At 35.8% G+C, this 24,730-nt stretch overlaps 1 protein-coding gene across 1 annotated transcript in view; it reads right to left on the bottom strand.

Moving 5' to 3' along the window:
- The window catches only part of CFAP47 (cilia and flagella associated protein 47), a 259,907-nt gene that overhangs the window by 42,740 nt on the left and 192,437 nt on the right, over positions 1 to 24,730 (bottom strand). The window contains exon 58 of the mRNA XM_064710667.1: positions 18,793 to 18,888. Coding sequence (XP_064566737.1) covers positions 18,793 to 18,888 — 96 coding nt within the window. The remainder of the gene's footprint in view (positions 1 to 18,792; positions 18,889 to 24,730) is intronic.

Raw genomic sequence — 24,730 nt, 5'->3', positions numbered from 1 at the left:
TGAGGTCATGACAGATCAACAGGCTTTGTCTTGTTTCTGTTTTTAAGAATTCACATAAAATGCATCCTTGTTTGCAAAACCAGACACAGATACTTTTCTCAGTGAATTGCAGGTGATATGAAAAACAGTGCACCCTACAAAGGGAAAGCACAAAGGCAAGAACAAGAGATCACCCTTACATAACAATTAGATTTGGGTGCAATTAAAGGCAAAGAAGCAGGATACTTCAAATTGCATCTTCTCTGGGTCAACAAAAATGGAACACAATGCACTTCAAGGTATTTCAAGTCCCTTACAAATAGGTAAGTAAAAGATCTAATAAAATAACCATGCAAAATGCCAAAAATTAAATTTGCTGCATCCCACATTTTAACATTTACATTATCATTTTCCTTCCTTCCTTCAGTAAAGTTCAGTAAGTTAGGTAAGCGGAGTTCAAGAGAGGTTTCTTTCACAGATAGTCCACAATGATTGTCTTTCTGGGAGACTCTCTGCTTCATGAATTATGGATACTTACACCAAGAGGCAGAGTTGTGTTTTCCCTTTCCTCTGGCGGTTTCACAAAATCCCAAATACCTGGAGCTGGAGTGGACCTCTGACAGACAAATGGTCCAATGCCTCTCTCCCAGCAGAGTCTACCTGGACCACATCCAAAAAGGCTTTGGACGTCTCCATGGATGGAAACTCCATAATTTCTTTTGGGCAACCATTCCAGCGCTCAATCTTCCTCACACTAAAAAGCATTCCCTTTGCTTAGATAAGAATTTCTTGTTGCCTGTCATTGGGCACCACTGAAAAATTCCTTTTTCAATCCTTTTTGCACCCTCCCTTCTGGTACTTATACAGAATAATAAAATCCCTCTGAGCTGATGAATTACTTAGTTGTAAAATTTAAGTCATGAATATGCAGCTCAGATGCTAATAAACAATTTCACAAATGACTGGTTAAAACTTTATAAGTTGCTTTAAGAAAGACATGGCACAAATAAAGGCTTCACAACACCACTACCATAAGCACACAGTAAAATGTATTAGAGCATGTTTATAAGATTTGTTCACCATTTTATGGATCTTGTATTAATACAATTTTGCATACTTCTGCCAGAGATTTTCTGAATTATTTAATTAAGATTTTTCATTTAGAATAATTTCTTTCTGGTACAAAATAATAGATTCAAGTTAAACACTTGCTCTTTAGATTAAAATAAATGGTTTGAGAATAGGGCTCAGTAATTAAATATGTTGTTTCATTTAATGCAATTTATTTTGTTTTTAAATGAAGCATGTCTGAAAGGCCAAGTATAAAGTTTTCCTTCCATTTATAAAATTCTCCTTCTCTAACTAATAGCTTATATTGCAGTTTCAGTAAAGATCAAAACAATTATTTTGACAAATATTATATTTGACCTATTATATTTATTTATTGTTGAAGTGCAGTAACAACTATGCTTTCAATGGTTAAATACACTGAGGAAAAAAATGTTGCCAAGTAGAGTAATTAACTTCTCTGCTGACAACCAAAACAAGCAAAATAATTCTTAAGATCTTTAATTCCAAGAAAACTTAAAAAAATACATGTAACAGAGATCATGAAAGTCACATTCTCTTATTATGGGACTACATTTAAAAGTTTTTTAAACCCCAATATAAAATTGTCACTTAATACATTTCACAACAAAGTCTCCATCACTTCCCAGTCACATCTGAATGTAAATTTTGATGTAATAACCTTCTGCATTAATACACAAATCATGTAAAAACCTAAACTGATTTATCATAGATCACCCCTCTTATCTCTGAACTCTGATACCTGAAGCTCTGACTCTGGGTAGTTATTACAGACCTGTCTAAAAATCAAGCAGAAAATGGACCCACATTCATATAGGTGCCACATTTCTTTATATTTTACATCTCTGCTGTTAATTTATGCCCTTGTCTTGACACCATGGGGTATCCTTGCAATTTTCCTTCAGGGATGCTGGGATGATGGGCTTGGGGTTCATTTGACAGAAATCCAGTTGGGCAGCACATCAGGAAAGCCACATCCAAATGAAGGACATGAGAGGGGTAAGGAAGCAAGGCTGAACTGAGCAGTACAGAGCAACACAAGGCAAATGTCAGAGAAGGAAAATCATTGAAAAGCCAAGGAATAGTTCAGCAGCAGGGATGGAAAAATGAACAAACAAAGCACAGGAGGAATCAGCAAAAGGGCAACAGGCATAGACAGTAACTTGCAAAATGAAGCCACAGCAAACACAGAGCAGAATGTGTGGAGAAGGCCAGACTATTATATTAAAGTTTTTTGGCAGAGGCAATGCCAAAGAGATAAGAGTAAGGAGTGAAGAATAATCAAGAATGAAAGTAGTAACTTTTCTTTTTATCCTATGGATAAAAGAAGTATTGGAACAAGTCCAATACTTGTTTTAAAACTTCATGGTGTAATGAGTGTTTCTCTTGCTTTCTCCTTACAAATCTATTTTATTCCTCCAATAATCTGAGAGTTGGTAGATCTACCCTGTCCTCCTTTGACCAGTTCATCTATTTAAAAATAGTTTATCATCCTCGTTTTCCTGATGACAATTTTACATTGATAAAACTCTGTAGATCCTTCTGGCATCCAAGATCTAAATGTCTGCAACATAGTAATGTCTTAGATCCAGAGTCACTGAAAGCAGGAGACAAACTTCAAAGTTGAAGAAAAAGATGCAAAACCTCTTCCAAATCAGCACTGTAAAAGATGCAATACTATACCTCTTCTCTGAGTGATTCTATTTGTGACAGACTAAACAACAGAAAAGTAAAAACTCAGTTATGTTAGGTCAATTTTCCTTTCCTAAGCTAAATATTCATTTTAGTTCTGCACACAGGTAAATATACCTGACATTCTCAGGAGAGATTAATTGATAAGTAGCTATATAGAAGAAAGACCATAAACTCAGTGTGGATGGAGAGTGCTGAGCTGAGTGGAGAGGTAAGATGGCCAATAACAATAGGATCTTATATTCTCTACTTCATTAACAGAAAATCTACTCAACCTCTCTTGCCCCTCTGCTATTGTGTTAGCTGTGTTCTGTGTACAAAAAAACACTCTACAAGCACAACCTGCCTACAATCTCAAAGTAGACAATCACCACATTAATATTTTGAAAATGCAAGAGCCACACAAGCAATGGCATATGCTTCTTAAAAAAGTGTGACTTTCAATTTAGTGCCCAGCCACTAAAAACACCACCAAACCTTGTCCTTTCTCCCTTAAGAAAAGTTCATGTTGCCCTAAGATAAAGTACTAGCAAGTAAATTAGGACTATGACAACTTTGCTATTTCTTAATCTTTTTCTAGATTGAAACGTACACAAAAGTGTCTTGAGTTCATGCCTGAAAGGAAACTGTAATTGCTTCAGTTCAGATGTAATTGAATTTCTGACATATGTCAAATATCTGATTACTTTTGACAGATGTGTTTTTACTTTCACTTTAAACTTCATGGATATATGTGTCTTAATCTGATCTCTGAAAGCACAGTCAAATTCTGAAGCTATGGCAGATTTTAATCAAAATCTGCAAAGTGTTGTGAAATCCCTAATGACACCAACTGCTGTTACATCCTTCTACTTCTTACATGCAACCAAAACCAAAAATTGTACTGCTTGATACAAGTATTCAGAAGATTTATCACACTTCATACGGCAGACAGTAACTGGAAACAGTGTGACTGTGAGTCATATATATATATGAGAGAGATAGTGTTACTATTTTGTTACTCCTTTTCATAATTCTGGTAAGTACGCTCTTCATCATTTGAGGTTTTACAGGTCTCTGTAGTAAGGCAAAATTGATTTCTGCCTTTTTTTGGTCTTTTCACACTCAAGAAAATAGATTAAGATGGTAAGAGGAATCCCTCTTTAAAAGTAATGTTTTCCCATTAATTTGACTTGTGTCTTAAAACAGTAGCTGAGTGAATGACAGAGCCCACAATATGGTACACGTATTTCATAGCTATGAACAGCAGTATTGTTGTAAGTGGACTAACAGTAACTTCTTCTTAGCCTATCAAATTAGACAAATATTTTTATTGCTCTACTTTTGTATCCTTTTGACCCACTCTACTTCATGTGCAACATGCTAAAATCAAACATGTGGCAATGCCAGACTCAATGCTAAACCATGCCACTGGTCAGCAGGTAATCTCCAGATTCCAAAATTCTGAAGAAATTATTTACATTTATTATTCAATCTGAAAATAAATTTGCCTTAAATGAGAATATATACCAAGTTCTTATTTACAAAGAAAAAGGGCAAATAAAATACAAATGAAAATTATTTTATTTCATTAAAAATCTCTAGGCAGAGCACCAGTTTTAGAGCTTCAGCTTTAGTCTTCAACTATTCTAAAAGATGGCCCCTTAAATGAAACATTTCTCCTATTCACAGTTTTTCAGCTAGAGTTCTTTGTCCTTGTCCTTACAGGAAAAATATTCAAAGGTCAGCCAGGATATTGCTTCAATGTAACTGAAGCATTTAGGGTTTAGCTAGGAGCTGATGTCTTCAGAGAATGTGAACTTCACCCAAAAAGAGCCTAAGTCACTAACAACAGCCACAGACAACCTGGTACTTAAATCAAGCATTCTTCTCTTCCTAATGCCAGTTACATCCTCAAGAGACGTTTCTTGTGCTCTATGGAAGTGAAAAGGAAAAGATAAAAATCATGGGCTCTGAAAACAAGGTTGCAGGACTCAATTCATACAACTTTGTGTAGGAATAGAAAATGCCTGAGAACAGAAGAAAACCCTTCATTTTTTTTTTTTTTTTCTATTTACTAGGGTGTCATTTTGATTACTTCCTCGGTCAGGAGAAAATGCAGTCAAAAAATAGCCTGGGATGTCACTGCTGTTGGATTTTATCTTATTTTTAGGAATGAGTACTGACTTGACTGCAGTGGCCTCATACAGAGGCCAGCAATCATACCTCTAGGATGACAATTTATAGACAACATCTTATGTTCTGACTGCTCTCATTGACATGCAAAACCTGCTCCAGAGTTTATCAAGACCATCACAGAACAATAATTTGTCCCTAGAGAAAGTACAGAAAAAAACCATTAGCAATATTCTCTAGCAAGAAAGTCTGTTGAGCTGTCAAGTGCCTTTCTACTTCAGTGATATTTTTGATTTTTATGGACAAACTAGTAACTCACATTGACTTGTTCTTTTTTTAACAAGTAATGATTTCTGACAAAATCCATTGTTCCAAACTCTGAAAATTCTCATGTCTACACAATATCATCTTTTATTGTCAGTGCAATCTCACATGCTGGTTATGTACATTCCTGCTACTCAGTCATTACACCATGTTAGGACACATCAGTTTAGAAATATCCAGAAATATTTTAACCCTGCTACAAAGATCTGGGAGATGCTGGATCAGTGAATATGACACATGGCTGCTCACTTGTCAGATTCAGGTATAGCTACAGATCATATTTAAATTTCATTAAGTCTTCATTCAAGTAACAAAATAGTTTATCCCTTGAATTTCTGTGGTTAATATGATAATTATTACAATTCTTCTGGTCCCCTGAGGGGCAGTTGAAATGCTGTATGAGTTTCCAGCCATAAGGACAATTAGCAGTTCATGGCTGGGGAATGTGCATCGATTCCTGTTGTGTGAACAAGGTTAAAATCACCCCTGCAGTTGTAATTTAGAGCAAATAGTAATCAAATATCCAATAAATATATGAGGTGCTGACCCCTGAAATTCAGAGATTAATATAAAGGGATATACTTGAGTGCCTCATGAAAAAGAAAAAAATGTTTAGAAGCGAGCATGTAGGAAATGAACTAGATTAAAAAAGCAAATAAAATTAAGCCTAAAAGTGGGAATTAATATTAAGATATTCTGGAAGGGATCAAGGACTAAAATTAGGTGACAGTGTCAGGATGATTGTGAATCATAGAGAAGACAGGCTTTGGATGACTCAATGGGAGCTGCAGTGTTTCTGAGGAGGGGCAGCTGCTGCAGATCCTGAACCTCTCTGTGAATCCAGAAATGGAAACCATTTGATTTCCCATGGAAACCAAATGATACACTATCAGCCACAATTCAGAAGGCAAGATTACTACTTCATTTTCACACAAAATACAAAACAAAATCTAAAATTTAGCTTTTACTATTTTTTTTTCCACTAACTGTTTGAGTTCCCAGTAAGAGACCAGTTTTCTTTTGATGCAGGAAGGAAGAAAACTGATAATTTCTGATTCTTTTCTATAACTTAGTTAAAATATAGCCAGAGTACTACAATACTTTTCTGGAATAGAAAGGAGACATTTTAGGTCAGTAGCTGTAACCTCCTCTGACAACAACTTGTGGCGAGATAACTGGGAATGAAAATTTTCATGCAAGGAACTTAATCGAGATAACACATTTTAAATCTGTCAAAACAAGAAGCTGTCAGCCTTCAAATCTAAGCCATTTTTTCTCTCCATATGGTTTAGTCTCTAAAGCAGCTCAAGGCACAAGTGATTTGCAGCCAAACACTGAACAAATGTAGGGACAAATGCGTTTCCCAACAGCTGTTTGTCATAGGTGTGAAGTGAAGAAAAGGCAGAGGAAAAAAACCCTGTGTGTAAAGACGACAAGGAACAGATCTTTACAAGCTGTCATTTGGTACCAATCTAAAGGAAAAAAAAAGTTTATTTTCTGATACATGGCAGCAAGGAGTTGGAGAAGAGTAGAAAAAAGAGTTAGAAAAACAGCAGTTCATTTTCCTACAATCCATAGCTTTTTCTGGTTGAATATATTGGGTCTCAAAATTTAATTTAATTTTTAGATATATTCCTTTTCTATATAGACTAATGACCAAAACACTTACAATGCTGATTCTTTAGAGGCAATAGGTTACAATAGCAAAGAAAAGAAAGCTTGTACAGTTTGTATCTATTGACGGTGCTTGACTTCTTGACCCTGTTTTCATCCTGATGTAGTAAACAAATAGAAAATAATATAATGGAAATGCTGAAAATTTTAATTCAGAAACTTCAAAGAACCTTTCTCCCTTTTTGGATTGTATTATTAAAGCATGTTTAAAGCATATTTGATTATGCAGAAGTCTGGAGAGATCTTTTTTTGTTTCTTCACAGCTAAACACTTCAGTCATTACAATCACCTAACTTGAGTTCAATACATAGAAAGAACTCATTTGAAAAAATCAAGGTTCAGTCTCAATAACTCTTCTTGAACAAGTGAATTTAATTAGGAAAAAACCACAGTCACTTGATTTAGAACTTGTCAGCAATAGTGAATCCTCCACGTTTCATTGAGAATTGTGCTGAGAGTTAATTAAGTTCATTGTTAAAAACAGGTTTCACTTTTAATTTGTCTACTGAATAACACACACTTGTTTTCAGTCCCTGCTTTTGTCTGTGACACTGAATGCTTCATCACCAACATTCTGCTTTTTAGAGAGACAGGACAAACAAATTGGCCGCCAAAATTCTCTTTGGTCAGTTAAGTAATTAGGGACCACTGAATCTCTCCCTCTTATCTTGAATCATTTAAACATGCTTTTATTGCAAAGATGAACAAACAACAACTGCAAAAGGCAACCCAGGCTAATTAACATTGTATATCAAATAGAGGGTTCCTAGAAGTAAATAGGCTTCAAGAAGTTGGAAAATCCCTGCATTTCTTCAATCAATGAGATTGGCATTAAAAAGCAGAGGTAGGAGAAAGCAGAAAAAAAAGGCATTTCCACTTAATTCAGAGTTGGGAGAATTGGGTAAATCTATAGATCAAAGAAAGTAAAATAACACAAAAATTAATTCTTGATTTGGAAAAGGGATAAATCAGTAAGAAGAAAAGATTAACAGGATACAGCTTGTGATTTTTCATTTGAAAGGATGTAAAGTAAGCTGGAGAGATAAGGATTATCCAAAATTTCCTCAACAGCTACTGACAAGCTATTATACTGTCTAGTGTCATGTGCTATTATGTGTGATAAAGCTGATTTGCTTGTTTGTGCATGTAGAAAACACATTGTTGACACAGGTCTGAAAACCAGTTCTTTTCAGCAATCAAATTCTTATTTTCCTATTTAATGGAAAAGAGAAAATTGTATACATGGCTAGAAAAAAAGAAATTGGAACAGCCCCTAAGAGGACAGCATGCAATTCAAGTTTTGGGTTCTGCTGGTAGTATGTAGCAGAGGTAATAAAAAGGGTTACAAACCTCAGGGATTAGCTGAAATTACTGGCACCTATTGTGAAAAAGGCAATGCTACCTGTAATTAATAGATATCAATCTTTATGGGCATATAATCTTTGTTTTATCTTAGTATCTTTCTGAAGGAGAAAATTACTTAATTTATAAGGGATTTTCAGTGCTTGTGAAGAAATCAGATAAAAGACAATTCAACACCAGAAATTGGTGCAATGCTATAGTTTTCCCCTCAGTGTAAAAACATTCTTATAACACAAGCAGGCAAAGAAGGCAATCAAAAAACATGATCTGCATTCTTTAAGTTCATCTATTACAAAAAAATCTCTCAAGTTAACTACATTGAATTTAGTACCTTAAAGAGGCAGTTAATAGCTCAAATTTAGAGATAAAAGAAACAGTCACATCATAAAGTTTCACAGACCTCTTGATAGTTATATGGGATAATTTTCAATTCTATGTCTCATTTTGGACTTTGTATGAAAATTTGTTTTCCCAATGCTTCACCAAATGATTATGAGAAAGAGATTCTTCTTACATTTCAAGGCTCTGGATTTTATTTTGAAATAACTACAGCTTTAGTAGGGGAAAACCTTTATTATACCTATAGCACTGTTTCCCTGGTTTAAAATGAGTAAAATTCTAGATTCCTTTGCTGAAGTAAAAGAAGATCCGTGAAAATAAAATTAAGTACCGTAACAAGATGTGAATGCAGAAAGTACTTAAGGTTCAGTCCACTTTCATTCATTACCCATATAAATTTCAGAGATTTTGAATATTTTTGCAAACACAGATTTTACCTAATGTAGTATATTAACAGTAAAAAGAGTAAAATCCTTGAACATAAACTACTGCATGGTAAAAACAATGTTCTAGCAAGGGGAGTTTGAGAAAATAAAACCCTCTTTCAATGCTCTCATGACCCTTTGGATTACTGTGCAAAGAAGTTAGCTTAATTTCCCTCCACTCAACAGATGATTCTAGACCAAATATGTGATACTAGACTATGAGTGTAATAAAGTATTACACTTATGTACATAGTAAAGATAAACTTTGATGTTCAATGAAGAATTTTGTGCTGCATGCTTCAGTGGTTGTGAGGTATTACTCCTTCATACAGTAAAGGTCACAATTCAAACACTTTTCAGCTATTTGCAATGTAAGTCTTGATTCTGTATTTCTCCAAAAACACACAAATGATGTTCAGTACTTAATACCAAAATCCCCTCTGTAGACTGACTTACTATGGCTTACGGGCAGAAAAAGCATCACATTGAAATAAAGGCCAAGTCTGAGTTAGAGTTACAGCCCACCCGGGCCTTTCACACACACCAAACACAGCACAAGTGCCCAAATTTCCTTTTTCCCTTGCTTGTTTGAGGCTTGCATGAGTTTTTGAACTTGGTATCAGCAATGCATTTAAAGAAATAAATATTGTTTAAACCTAAATATTATTGTAAGATGCAAGATTGTTAGTAATGTTGATGACTGAAGGTATCAACCTGATCTTCAGGTAAACAAGAAGGATTTCACATAAATAATGTAAAAGCTGAAAGTTGAATCCTGCATGCATCATAAAAGGCAGGAAAGAGAAATATAAATTTTTGCTGAGACTTATATGAAGAGAGAAGTGGTACTAGTGAGATGCATTCTTTTTGCAAATACACTCAATATGCTTTATCATAACAAAACAGGCCCTGCCTAATCATTCAGGCTTTGTGACAGAAAAGTAAATCAGGGAATCCAAATTCCCCCTGGTAACTGAAAGATATCAATTTTAATGAGATTGTGAATAATTTATTATCTTTCCCATAAAAAATATTTTGAATAATTTGTTAATCTTAGTAATAGTATGGCAAAATATCTAGGGAAGAATGAAAGCAGCAAAGTACAAAGAATATGATGTTCATTTTAATTAAATTATTCCTCCCCTTCAGAGAACAGCTTTAAAGACCCCATTTGGCAAGAAAATGAGCCACAGCATTATTGATCCTGGTTATATCTTATAAGCAAGGAGAAATATATAATTTTGAGGTGAACATACAGATTATGGGCATACCAAATTATTTATCAAAACAATTAGCCACACAAATAATCCTACCGCTATTCACAACAGAGCAGTTAGAATAGATGCCTGAAATACACATTTACATTCCCTGTAATTACAGTGCAAGTGAGGCAGATGTTTAAATTTAAATTCTTTGCTGTCTGGGGATTGTCTTACCTACCTGAAATTCATCAGATTCAAATATGCCACTGAGCTGAGACTGAACAACCCAAATGCATCTTTCCTTATAATGAATAATCTGACTTGTGAATCCAACTGCTAGCAGCTCTTATTTCAATTAATCACAGACCCTACCACAAAACCAAACATATTTTTTTAAAAGTGTATAAAATTTATTATGGGATGTTAGGGAAGAGAACACAGACCCTGTTAAATGTTCAATCTCATTATTCAACAGGACCTTTTCTGCTGCTTGTAAAAAATGTTGGATCTGGCTATCAAATACAGTGCAAAACTAAAGCTCAGACAACACTGACTTCACCAAGAAGGAGAAAATGCACATCTGCATGCCTAGAACACTCTGACAGCTTTCCTAAGTAAGTCAAGTAGTCCTGACAACTTTGAGACTAAAATTATGAATAAAAATAATGTTAAAAAAACCACCTTCTTCTTTCTTTTCAGTTTGTTCCTGACTGCAATTCAGATTGAGATTTCACATAATTATAACTCAAAACATCTTCAGACAGCAACAGAAATATGTATCTATTGAAGAGTTGTAGAACTCTGAGTAAAGAAGGAAGACACAACAATTTATAGAGCTGTGGAAAATGTGTAGAAGCAAGTTAATTGTTTGGCAGGACAATTATGGAATGACCTGATTGTATAAATTTGACTTGTGTGACTGGGTTTTACAGAAATATGAGATAAAAAAAGAGACACTCTTGTGTAACACACTTGAGTCTATGCTTCATTGCACAGAATTCCAAAAGAGATTCCAAGCACATCCTGTTGTTCACAGGACTTAGAGAGAGTACCAAGGGTTTGCAAAAACATGTTCCAAATACCTGTGCCCAGTGACTCCTCACACTGCACTGGAGCCTGGATATCTAAAAGCATCTCCAGCTACTTGGAATGAGAAAAAGAGGGTCAGGACAGGGACTATCATAGATATGTAAAAAGCTTAACACTTGGGAAATAAGACCTTTAAAATCAAGCTGAAGTACACAATGTTCTGCAAACCAAATTCTGATTAAGAAAAACCTTAATGGTTTCGTGACTTTAAAGTGTGTGTCACTATATTGAGAATTTTCTTACCACTGTGGATAAAAAATTGTTGCTTAACTACTGAATGCATACTACATATATATATATATGTAATATATATAATTTTACTTTCTCTTAGCTTCTGTCTTATACTTGACACCCATTCTTCACTGATCAAAAGAAAAAAATAATCAATGAAAACATTTGACAAAAAATGTTCTAGAAAAACAGTATATGAAAAAAGAACATTAGTTCAACAGTGTAATTACAAAACACTTTTAAGGCATAAAACTTCAAAGTTGAAAGGTCAATGTCAATAATGCCTTCTAGCATTTATGTTTTAAAATAAAACCTGTGCCTTGGACAGTTACTTAATAAGGTAAGTTTAAATTGGCTTCTCTCATGGAAAGTGTACAGTAATTAAACAAACAGATAAAAAAGCCAAGTAGCTCTTCTTTCTCTCAAACCCTCAGACCTACTTTTGAGAAACTTAAAATTTTATCATGATCTTCCATCTCCAAATGTTCTTACAGAAAAGGTTCAATTTCTTTCCCACAGATACCCCACCTCCTCATTTTAAAATGTTAAGGGAGTATCTTCAAGAATTCTGTAATTGTTCTCAACCTCTATAAGAAAAAAAAATCTGTAATTTTCAAAATTTCCATACATTTTTTCTATTAGTACCAATGCCAGTAGGATGGGGTGAGTTTTTTTGTTGTTTCTTTCATTTTTAGTCTTTTATCCTCTCTCAGCAAGGTTAGACAAGCATTTCCAACATACCTTCAACATTTCTCAGAACTCAACAGCTGGATAAACAAGCAAAGTCAACTTAGAAACACAAATGAAGAAATGAAGAAAAGCTACAGAAAAATCAACAATTTTAGGTCTCAGTCAGCAAAATAGATGGTTTAGGGCAGGAGGGAAACCTGCTCCTCACTGAATGTTTGGGGTCCAGCATGGATGTGAAAGCATCTTGCACAGATGAATTAATGAGAGACAGAGATGTCATTGTTCCCAGAGCAGAGGAGAATTGGGAAAATGGAAATAAAACAGATTTCCAGAAAATCAAACTCTTAATTCCCTCAAGAAACAACTGATCGATACTGCTGGTAACTTCCCCACTGTGCATGTGCTGCTGGAAACAAAAGATTGGTGCAGATAATTTTTTATAGCAAATTTAGAGCTAGACATAGATTTACTGAGTAATTTACAGATTGAAACAAATCTGTATCTCTGGAGTTTTCCCAGGGTTTATGACCTAAACAGGTGAAGGCTAGAATCAAGAATCAGGAAGAGGGGAGGAATTAAGCAGTTCTGTCTTATTCAAGGGCACACCCTGACTCCATCTTGTCCATCAACAGCTGTTATCAAATAGATTACCAGCAATATGCTATTCAAAGTCAAAATTAATCATCTTTTCATTTTCTAGTTCTATTGAAATTGAAGAAGATAACTTCTTATCAAGTTATACAACAGAGCAGATATTTTTAAATAGAGAAATAGGCCAAGATAATGTGAAATAACAGCCTCCCCTGGGGTGATTTGCATAGTTTAAATGCTCTGAAGTACTGTACTCTGGATGTTCAGTAACAAATCATGATATTCTGAAGGAAAACTACTGCATGGCCTAGCTAAAATCTGTGAGGCAATTATAGCCTGAAAATCTGTTTTTCATGATAAATCCACATGGGAAGTCTTCCATGCATCTACGTGAGACTATGCAAAATCTGGCTTTCTGAAGTCTTCCCTTCTTTTATTTGTATCCTGAATATCTTTTTTCTCTTCTTTTGCAACATCAGAAGAGCATGCTGAAATAGAGAAATCATTTCCTTACCCAGTCAAGGGAATGTGTTGTTCTACTCCTTCAACTCACAGGATTGTTTTTAAGAGAACAGTAACTGAGAATTTTTACTTATTGTTACTATGCTGCCTTTCACTTCCTTAACTTATTTCACTAGAATGGATTCCTGGCAAACAAATATAAAGATTTGTCTACAGCATATAATCCATAAAGAAAGTGAAATTCAAAGGTAAAAAGAGGGCATATAAAAGGCCAAAAAAATACGTATAAAGTATGTATGGCCTGAAGAGATTGCAGAGAAGTACAAAGAAAAATCTTTAAGCTTTGTCCTTCTTTATACTAGAAGGCATGAGTGCCTTAAAACATGGCACAAACATTTCCTTACTAATTTTCCCTATGTGAGGACAGCCTCAGGTGTGCTGTGGCTTTAGAGAGCTCTCTAAGGTTTTCCTTGCTCACAGCAGAGACAATCAGCACTCAGGAACACCACCAGCTTCACCTCATTGATTTTATCACACATCTCTCTAGAGATAATGTGGCTTGGACCACATCATTTGTGCTGTCACATCCCAGGACTGAGGAATGACACCCTGTTTCTCTGTCAGCTGTAACATGGGACACTGCTCTTTCAGAATGGTTTCACAGGGGAGAGGCAAGCCAGGCTGATTCAGCAATCAGGAAAATTCATGTGCATGGATTAGGCAGGGATCTCACACCTTCCTTTCTGCTGGAAACTTCACAAAGCAAATCTACATCTGTAGAAGCTTCCAGGTACCATGATAGTACATCAGAGAAAAATGAACGAGGGAAAATGCCAGCTGGAGGTTTAAACAAGGAACAGACATTCAGACAGACACCCAAATGGGGCCAGGAAGGGAAATCATTGTGTCTTGCACAGACACAATAAAATAGCTTCAAGAAAGCTATTTTGTGGGGAGCATAAACAGCAATTTCTTCAAAAGCACATGCAATAGTCTGAGTAGCAGTTCAGCTGTCAGTGACACAGAGTCTAACTGAGTACAGCAGAGCACCACTACTTTGGATTGATTCTACTGAGAAAAGACATAAGGTGTGAGAAAATAGCTAAGAAATAACTCAAGGATTCAGTAAAAAAGTTCTGAAGTGAAAAGCTATAAAAAATCTACGGTAAAAAACCCAAAGAATCAGAAGATGGCAACCCAGCAACATCATGGATGAACCCACTGCAAGACAAAGGCTGACCTGGCCTCAACTGACTAATGACAACCTGGGCAGCAAAGATACATCCCATGTCTCACTGGGAATATTGACCATGGTAATACCTACCCTAGCAGTGTGTCAGTCCTGGTTGTCTACTGCATGTAGCACACCATAAAACAAACCTGTATATTCTGAAATAACACAAATCCTGCTTGCAAAAGATGTTCACACCAAAAGTGATCCCAGGAGGAAGGAATCTCATACTCTAAGGAAGAGGACAGGTAGGTATCTCACTCAGAGGACAAATCCAGTGAAGACAGCATTAAAATATTCTCAGGAAACTCCTGGTTAAGTGACCACCAATTCCATGGCACGTCCAACCACCAGGGAGGGACAATCACCAATCCAAAACAGGATACAGCCTGTCAGTAAACCTTTTTCTGACAGACTGAGGACACACGGACCATAAATTTTATACTAATCCAACAGCCAGTGATTCCCCATCTAGATGCAGTCTGCAACCAGCCAGCCTCTGTTCAATACTCAGTAAAATAATAGAACTGAAGTTAAGCCTGACTTTGTGCACAGAATTGACCCTGGAGTTAATCCTGGAGCCTCCCACAAAACCAGCCCTGACACCACCAAGGCAGCAGCATTTTGAAAAGTACTAGTAAGGTATGAGAAAAAATTGAGATGTTAATGGCAGCCTGATCTAGCAAACTATGAACTTTTCCAAAAATTACAGACAGTAGATTAGAAAGAAAAGATGATCTGCAGTCCTCAGAACTGAATATACCCACAGGTGGAGGAACACCATCAGATGGAGCCACTGATGGTGGCCTTCAACAGAACCTGTGATGGAACTTATAAAGTGTAAAATTACTTCTGCTTGTGGTGAGGGACCAAACCTTGGTCACAAAATGCAGTTAAAATATAGAAGAGGAAAGCAAACTGTATTTCTCAACGTGTTTTCAAAATAGTCTGGTAGAATGAAGAAATATTTCTCACAGCTCTTTATCTTTTTTTCATTTTCTCTGGCTCTTCAAGTCATTTTGAGATAATGAAGGCATTATAAAAGAAACAGAGAGGAACTAAGGACAACCAGGACAACCAAGTATGTTAGTTTTGTTGTTTTTTCAGTCTTTGAAAGCAATAATAAGAAAAAACAGACTGTGCATGCAAAATCACTGGAAGGAAAAAGCAGATGCAAATAAGTATAGGATTCAAGAAGAAAATCTTGAAATCTAGTATTTTTAGAGAAATGGCCTGAGGACCTGAACAAAATTTATGCCATTTCTTAGGTGAAAGTAGTTTAAAAGCCAAATTATCTGTAATGACAGTGGACTGTACATGACATTAAAAGTATGCTAAAATGTTTTCTCAAAGACTATTGAATAAAATATGAAACTGTAATAGTAACATGCTTCCAAAGAGCATACACAGAATTTTAGTATCTCAAATTTGATTGCCATCAACTGGTTTTACTCTGCAGGCAGCTTTTTGGAAAATGTCTCACATTAAATACATTTATCAAATATATTTCATCTTTCCTTCCTAAGTGGTTGGCAAAGTTAACAAATACATATATTTTACACAAAACCAAAGTTAGAAGAAAAAATGAAGGAGTTCTCCATGGCGAAAGAGATTAACATGATACAGGTGACATGGCAGCTTAAATTATAGAAGTTTTAAATACAGAATTTGTGCTGAAATATGGAGAGAGATATGTAAAAACCATGTTCAGCCAATTGTCCTGTTCACTGCTCCTGTTTGGTGCTGCACCAAGTGGTTACAACAGAGAAGCTTATTGATCACCAAGAGCAGCAGCCAAGCCACAAAATGTGATGACTGGAGGTTGAATGCAAAATGAGATCAAACCTTCACTCTGGGTGAAGTGACAGAGTTTGTGTCACTGGGAAGGCAGGGCAGGGAAAAAGGATACTCTGCTCTGAGTACCAATTTTAAAGCAGGGCTAGCATTTTGGATTTCTTGTGAAATTTCTGGATGAAAAAATGTCTCCTAGATCTCAGACTATCTCAGTATCTCTGAATTTCTACACCCAGCTTTTAGAGGGAGCGAGGGAAAAACAAGTAATTAATTAGTAACAAGCACAGTTTTTCCATAAGCATGAATTTTGCTCATAAAATGATCTAGCAGTCATATTCCAGCAAATCCATTAAGAATATTTTCAACAACACATTTTCAAAGTATTGTTTCTTTTTTATAGGAAATAATGGTAAGCAGTAACACCTGCACCTAATCTGATCTTCATCTACTGATCACATCATTAAGATATTTCAGACATAAAGGAAATGAGGATGAGGAAAAAGTACAACTTTTAAAGATTGCTTCACTGCTCTTATATTTCTTATATTTGTGAAGGGATTACACTTCCAGTTTTACTGTGTACATGAACTAGATTGTTTTGGACAGTTCCTCACTGCTTCTGTGGAGAAAAATATATGTAAGAACATGGCAAAAGTTACATCTTTTTTATTTGTCTGTGTAAAATGTGCTGGTTCTGGCTGGGATAGGGTTAATTTTCTTCTCAGAGTGACTGGTATGGGGCAGTGTTTTGGATTTGTGCTGAACACAGTGATGATAATATAGGGATGTTTTTGTTACTGCTGAGCAGGGTTTACACAGATCCATGGCCTTTCTGCTTTTCCTGCTGCCACACTTGTGAGGAGCCTGGTGTGCATGGGAGGCTGGGAGGAGACACAGCCAGGACAGGTGACCCAAAGTGACCAAAGGGATATTCAAACCCTGGGACATCATGGATCAGAGTGTGAAGTCACTGAAAGGAGGAGCAAGGGGGGATGTTTGGAGTGATGGGGTTTGTCTGCCCAAGTCACTGTTAGCTGTGATGGGGTCCTGGAGGTGGCAGAACCCCTGCCTGCCCTTGGGAAGCAGTGAATTAATTCCTTGGTTTCCTTTGCTTTGCTTGTGCGGCTTTTAATTTCCATATCAAACTGTTTTTATCTCAGCCCACGAGTTTTCCACCTTTTACCCTTCCAGTTCTCTCCCTGATCCTTCTGGTGGGGGAGTGAGTGAGTGAGTGGCTGCCTGGGGCTTGGCTGCTGAAACAACAAGCAATGTATATATATAAAAATGATATGACATGCAGATCAATTCTTACACCTCTTGTTCTTCCAAATCCTTCTTTCTATAATCCCTAGAAATGTTTTGAGGCATAGCAAGCTTCCAGAAGGGAAAACAAAAATAGTTCTTTGCTGGGAAAAGTAATGTCTGCAATATCCTTTACAAAATAAAGATCTGTCAAGTACATCTACAGGAAAATCATAGCATATGGCAAATTTTTTTGAATGAAATTGTAAACAAGTGATCCTCATTTCATATTTCTAAACAAGGTCTTTAATGTGAGATAGACACTTTTTCTTCAAGAAATGGTATGGCTTTTTCTGATATCTATATTAACATAAAACAGATGCTCACACATTTGTGGGGGATATGAGAATTTTTTTTTTGTAAACAATTGAAGATATGAATAATTTACCTGTGTGTTCTGAAATTAGAAAGCATATGTGATAAGTAATGAATAGAAATAATTACTAGGAAAGATATTTAAAATAGCTACAGAAATCTACTTATCTTCTGCACTTCAGCAATGAATAATTTTAAATCATTGCAGTATGCAATTTCTGTTATAAACCAAGCCTTATAATAACATCAGATAAATCAAATAAATCAATTATCATACACAAGTCAAAAATAAATTTTGGTACCATTACAGCACTAAAGGCAATTTGTTTCTTTCATATCTCAGATCCTATATGACCAGAAGTGACACTTAAAATTTCATTCATGATAATGAACAAAGAATTTTATTCTTTCCAGATAGCTTTTTAATTGAAAAGTACTGTTTTTCCCATGAAAATTTTCCCAGAAACTATAGACCAGAATTATCTTAAAAAACTCTCAGAAAATAACAAACAAAAAAAACCAAAAATCAATACACAATTCCCCTGAACAAAACACAAATGAGTTAAAGGGACTGAAAAGGCTGAAGAGAAACGTAAGTGCATTTAGAATTAAATAATTTTATTTTTTGCTTTCTGTTTATTTGGTAAACATTAAAAGCAGTTACAATCATCCAACTCTGATTTTTGGATTTTATTTCCTCTTCTTTTTCTTAACCGATGCTTCAAACTACAAAAATTTTATTTTCAAAATAATTTTCTTAGAAATTACATGTTTTTCCACTCTGGTACTTCATGTTCTATGAAACTGTGACTTGTTGCAGGTCAAGTTGATAAAATAAGAAAAAATAATAGTTTAAATATATATTAAGGGTTAAGAAGCTCCATACCTTGTGGTTGTTTAACCAGAAGATGAAAAACAGATTCTTCACAGGTGGCCTGAGACAGGACAGATGCACTCAGATGCTCATTCAACAACCCCTGATCTAAAAGAAAATTAAAAGATTATTTGTGGAAACCCATTCAGAATTCAAAATTGATGGAACAATTTCCCCAGTAAAACAGCTTCACCTATAGGTTTTATAAAATACATCCTTGAATGGGAGCATATGACCCCTTTTTTCCTGCTCTGCTTAAAGTTTCTCTCAGTATTTTCCTCATTGTGATGTATAGATACAATATGGATATCTTTTTAAATAAAATTAAAATTAAATAAAACAGCATCAACAAACACAAAGTTTAAAATGTTTTCAGTTAAATAACAATTAGAGATTACAAAATAAACTGTTTTCTAAATTAAAAAATGAAGTAGAAATGGAAGGCAATGGTGACACGAAATATAAGAGACACAAGTTCAGGACCAGCAGTGCAGATACAGCTGCAGATAAGAATTACTTTCTTGATGACAAGTTACTGGATTCCTTCATAAAGACACAGGATTTAGGCTATTTAGATGGTTTCTCTGATCCATGACAATGCTGAGATAAAATGAGATAAGAAAAACTAGTTTGAAGTCCAATTTTATAAACAGGTATTGGAATCAAAGGCAATTCCTTGCAGGAAACATGTCCAGCAGCTAACTCCAAAAACCTCAGACCAACAGATTGACCATATCTGTATAACATGTCATATTAAAGTGTGGTAAAACTAAATTATGAACTTCTGAAAGGAAAATGGGATACACAGGACTCATCCAACAGCCAAGGAACACTGTTGGGGTTATGGAACAAAGTTAAAATAGCTTTAAGAAGCAGAATAACAATCAAAGACATTCAGGAAGGCAGAGAATAGCTCTCTTGGGACTATCATTCTTGGCTCTTGGAAGAAGAGGAACAACCCCAAAATTATTTCATCTCAAGAACAAGGTTTCAGGTTTCAGAAACCAGCTTAGAGGTTCAAAGTAAGATTTGCAAACTGTGAGGAAATAAAAAAAAAAGAATTGAAAGGCGCTTGCCAAATATTAAATGATGGGTGCATAAGAAAAGCCAACACACTAATTTCAGCATATTAATAAAACAACTGTATCATCTTCTTTCCTGACCTGAGATACTGCAGTGGCAAAAACATGGCTATAGTGAAATCTTCCTCTCTAATGCTTATTATTCTGTAAGAATCATTTTCTATCCTTTTTTACAGGATGTTAATAAGCTGAATACTCTAAATTTCCCCTACTAGAAGATTTTTGCAAGCTTTAAAAGATACGGGGGTTTTTTTTATTTTATATCCTCCTACACATTCAGCTAAAAAGTAATTTTCACACAATTAGCTAACTAATCTCAAGATCTTTTTTTTATCTCAAATATATAGTTTTACTGTATGAAATTAAAAGCACTAGGTTATTCTTCATAATGCTTCAAAATTGCATTTATCAGTTCAGAGCTGCGTTTATACATTGCACGCTATCTTTTTTAATTGGCAGCTAAAATAATGATTTGAATTATGTCAGAATCAGCACAAAGTGATGTTAGCACTTGTATTCTAAATTGACTAGATGACTAAAAATATTATTTCTTCACACCTTTAGTATTTCACTCCACCATATATATATATATATATATATGCAGTAATACTTAGTCTAATATATTTTGTCTGAAGGAAAAATGACCAAGTAGCCGACTTGTCTTTGATTTAGTTCAATTGCATCAAGTCCCAGAAAGTAGTCTGAAAATATTTTGCAAATACATTTAAAAAGTTGCAATTCCAGTTTGGAAATCTTTAAATGGGAAATGACACAGCCAACTCACTGTGAATGCAGCCTTATCTTGGACATAGGAAAAGTTTTAATAAGCAATCTTATACACTGCCACAGATATCAGTTTTACTACAGCAGGTAGCACTAGATTCCAGAGGAACCAATTCACCTCCCTTATCCAATTCCTAATTAGTGCTGTAGCTTTAATCTTTTCTTTGAGCCCTTCAAACTCTGAAATGAATATCCTCTATAAAATCTGTTGCAATTTTTTTCTTGAACTATACATTGTGACCATGGAAAATATGAAATAAATTGTCCACACTGACTGAAATAAAGCATTAAGGTATTAACAAATACTTAAGGATAATTCTTATACAGGTTAACTCCATGGGCTTTGGTTTACACTGGAGATTTTAGTAATTTCAATTATTTATATTGGTTTTGTTGCTTCCAAAAAACCTCTTAGTAGAAAAACTATACAGTGGTATTTAGAGAAAAACAATATCATTCAACCTGAAAGAGCTGAACTAGTGCAGGTTGCTAAACCATCTGAGAGAAGAGTTTGCATACTCTGTAGTTCTGGTCACAGGCTCATTTTGGGGAAAATCACCTGCTGTTACATAAACATTACTTACATGACTACTCTTAATGTAGCTGTGAATGCCAATGTGAAATAGAGCTGCACATTTAAGCACTGAAGGGTCTAAATCCTGGGAAGAAAACTTATTGGTATTAAATTCAGTAAGAAAATACCTAGTTTAAAGAGGTCCAGGGTGGCAGTATTAGTAGTTTTACTTGCTCTATAATTATCCCAACTAGAGGACTGTTTGTGCTACAACAGCAGTCAAAATCCACAGAAAGAAACATTTCTGAGGAATAATGCTCTTGGGTTTGACAAAGCCTCAGAAATGCAAATGAAAGCTTCAGAAATGGTCCAGATAGGACAATTCCCAATTAACGTCTATTTTAATTCCTGAACTCTGCAGTTCTAAACATAATTTCACATCTATATAGGGCAGAAACTGCCTGTGGAATGTTACTTGAAAATAAGAGTGATAACTTGTGTAATTTTCTTTAAAGCGTGAAGTAAATCTATAAATGTTGATGCCTATTGCTGTTACACCTTAATCAAGATGCCCTATTTTCAATGTTGACATGCTGAATTCTCATAAAAAGGGGCACATGGTCTAAAAGACAATTTCTAAAGATCACAACCAGTCAGGAATGTCACTCTGATTTCTGAGTTGCTGCCTTCTGTTGATTTCCCCATTCCACCCTCTTTCTGACCTCCACTAACACCAGCAGTTACCCTGACACAGTTCTCAGGATATGTAAAGGCCAGGAATGCTAAACTGAACTTGTGCATCCAAAAGTTTGCTTATAAGACTAGATTTCTCTTCCTCTGGAAAGAAGGAAATAAGAATTCTGGTTAAGTATTCCTATACAAAGCAAATCATAGAATGAACAATATCTAAATACATCTTGAGTGCATAAATCAACTATATTGTTGTAATTAAAACAAAGCAAACTTTACGTACAGGTCACCAAGAACAACTGAATTAGAAAATTAACATTACAATAATCTGATTAAAAAATTCAGGACAGACTTTAAAGGACAGGTATAATTATCCTTTCATAAAGACTGCAGTATATAATTTATTTTTTCAAAGACAACCTTTTGTAATTCCAAAGATCACAGAAACATCAGATCATCATGATGTCAGGTTTACTGATGGGTAAAGAAGAATGAAGACTGAAAACTTCTGATGCATAAAAATAAACACTAGTCCTTCGCTGTCTAAGCCAGATACTTCTGTCTCTGTCACTATTTCTGAACAACTTCCTGGGACAAGTTCATGCTCAACAGCTAGAGGGATTACTGTTATCACTAAAACAATTAAACAATGCAGTTTCTCTTGCTTCTCAGAATTTCACAATCTACTACACTTTAGTTACAATATTTAAGCTCTGTAAATATTTTTTCTGATTAAGTTGCATCACAGGTAAGTTTATTATTCTTCTCCACTATTTTGTGAACAGCACACTGGATTAGTATTCTTACAAATTATACCTCAAAGTAATGGAATACTTAACTGAGCTGTCTGGCACTAGATTTATTCTCAATAAGACAAGCAGTTTGCATCTCTGAATTGCTCTTGTTGTTCTACAAATCAGAATCCCAGCTTGCACTTTCCACTAGAATAAAGCATCCTGCAATTATGAGATGCAATAGGAATCTTTATACCACAGATTAAATACACTCCTACACTTCAAAAGTTCATATAATCAGTTATTTCCTGGTCAAATAGGGTGGATTACACAGCTAATAATTCACAGCACTTGTATTTCACTCAGTGTGGGCTAAGATAAGCACACAGGGTAGATGGAGTGAGGGAAAACTACAGAGGGTTAACATTTTAGCATGAAAATTGCATTACTAATAATGCAAAAGTTCACTTTGTCTTCAGCTGTTCCAGGAATGATGTGCTGATGAACAAAGCAATTCAAAACTGAGGTACACCAACAATTTATCAAGGTACCTCTGCACTGAAGCTCTATCATCCATCATGTCAGTTCCCATCCCTAATTTACATTGCAATCTCTATCATCATCCACGTCTTTAATAAAGGTCTTGAATAAATGGGCCCCAAGGCTGACCCCTGGGGTGCAATGATCACTAACAGCCAGCAGCTGAATGCCAAGATGTTGATCACCATCATCTGAGACCAACAGTTCAGCCAAGCTTCCAATCTACTCAGCAGTCTGTTAATCAGGCCTAGACTTCCTCTGCTTCCAAACAGGTACGTTACAGGACACAATGACAAAGTCTTACTAAATCATAGTATATTACATTCACTGCTCCTCCTTTATTTGCATAATCACTCATTTCCATACAGAAGGCAATCACATTTGTCAATCATGATTTGCACTTAAGAAATCCATTTGACTACTCCTGATTACCTTCTCGACCTTCATGGGCTTGCACATGGACTGTAAGAGAAATGTGCAAATCATGGGCTACACTGCAAAAGTAGTGTCCAATGACCCAACCAGGGGCTCAGGTGAGGCTGATCATCCTACTGCTCCTCCAGTCTTCCTTTTCAAAGGAAGAAACAACAAAGCCTTTTCCCAGTCAACAGAAAAATCTCCTGATCAACATGAACTTTCATAAAAAACAACAGTCTCACAATCATATTGGCCAAATGTTTTATTACATTGTGAATTTCACCTGTATTTGTGGATCTGAATACCTCCAGCTGCTCTAAGTCCACAGCCTGTCACTCGCTACAGGCTGCCCATTTCCCTCTCCAAACAGGAAGCTCATCACCACAGCATTCATCCACCTGGTGAGATTCCTGCCATTCACACTGCAGTGCCAGGGAGATGCCCCTGCAACTCCTGACTGCCTCAGACCAGAGCTGCAGCTTCCACCCTCCCAGCTTCCATCTGGATTACACAAGCAATGGCTGCACAATCAGAATGAGTGCCCAAAAGCAGCTCCTGTGGTGTGCAGTCAAAATTTACCCTTTCTGACTCTGAGAAGCACTTTGGAGCCTTGTGTACATGCACTGAATGCCACCTTCTGCAGCAGCTGCCCTGTCTCCGTGTGCAGAGCCAGTGTGCGGTGCTCCCTGTCACTTAAGGACACCCAGATGCCAGATAAGTAGGAATCTGGACAAGATTCTGTCTCTCAATTCCAGGCACCCCACTTCTCTGCCAGCTATCCTGCTCAGCACCTGAACTCTGGTAAAGTCCCCAAGATCCTGGCCATGATTCACTTGGCCTGTAAGCACTGAATATTTTGCATGCTGCTGCTTGTTTCAATGTTTTCCAGAAGAGAACTTCAACTCAAATTCACAAGAGATCTGGTCACTTACAAATGGTCCTCTCTTTTGTGCCAGTCATAAATGGAAATATTTCAGCAGTTAAACAGAAGAAACTGCACTGAGGTTTGACAAAAAATCCTGGTCAGCAAAAGTACAGAGTGTTCAGTCATGAGACCAAGATGCTCCTGACCTCTTAGGTAAACATATTTCCAAGATCCCCCATATATAAACTGTGTATGTGGACAAAGCTGTATTTCTTTATTTCTAATTCATACTCAGAAAGTAGGATTAAAAAGTGTGAGTTTAATC

The sequence above is a fragment of the Zonotrichia leucophrys genome, chromosome 1 (assembly GCF_028769735.1).
Source record: "Zonotrichia leucophrys gambelii isolate GWCS_2022_RI chromosome 1, RI_Zleu_2.0, whole genome shotgun sequence".
Lineage (NCBI taxonomy): Eukaryota > Metazoa > Chordata > Aves > Passeriformes > Passerellidae > Zonotrichia > Zonotrichia leucophrys.
This window is presented reverse-complemented; position numbering and strand designations above follow the sequence as displayed.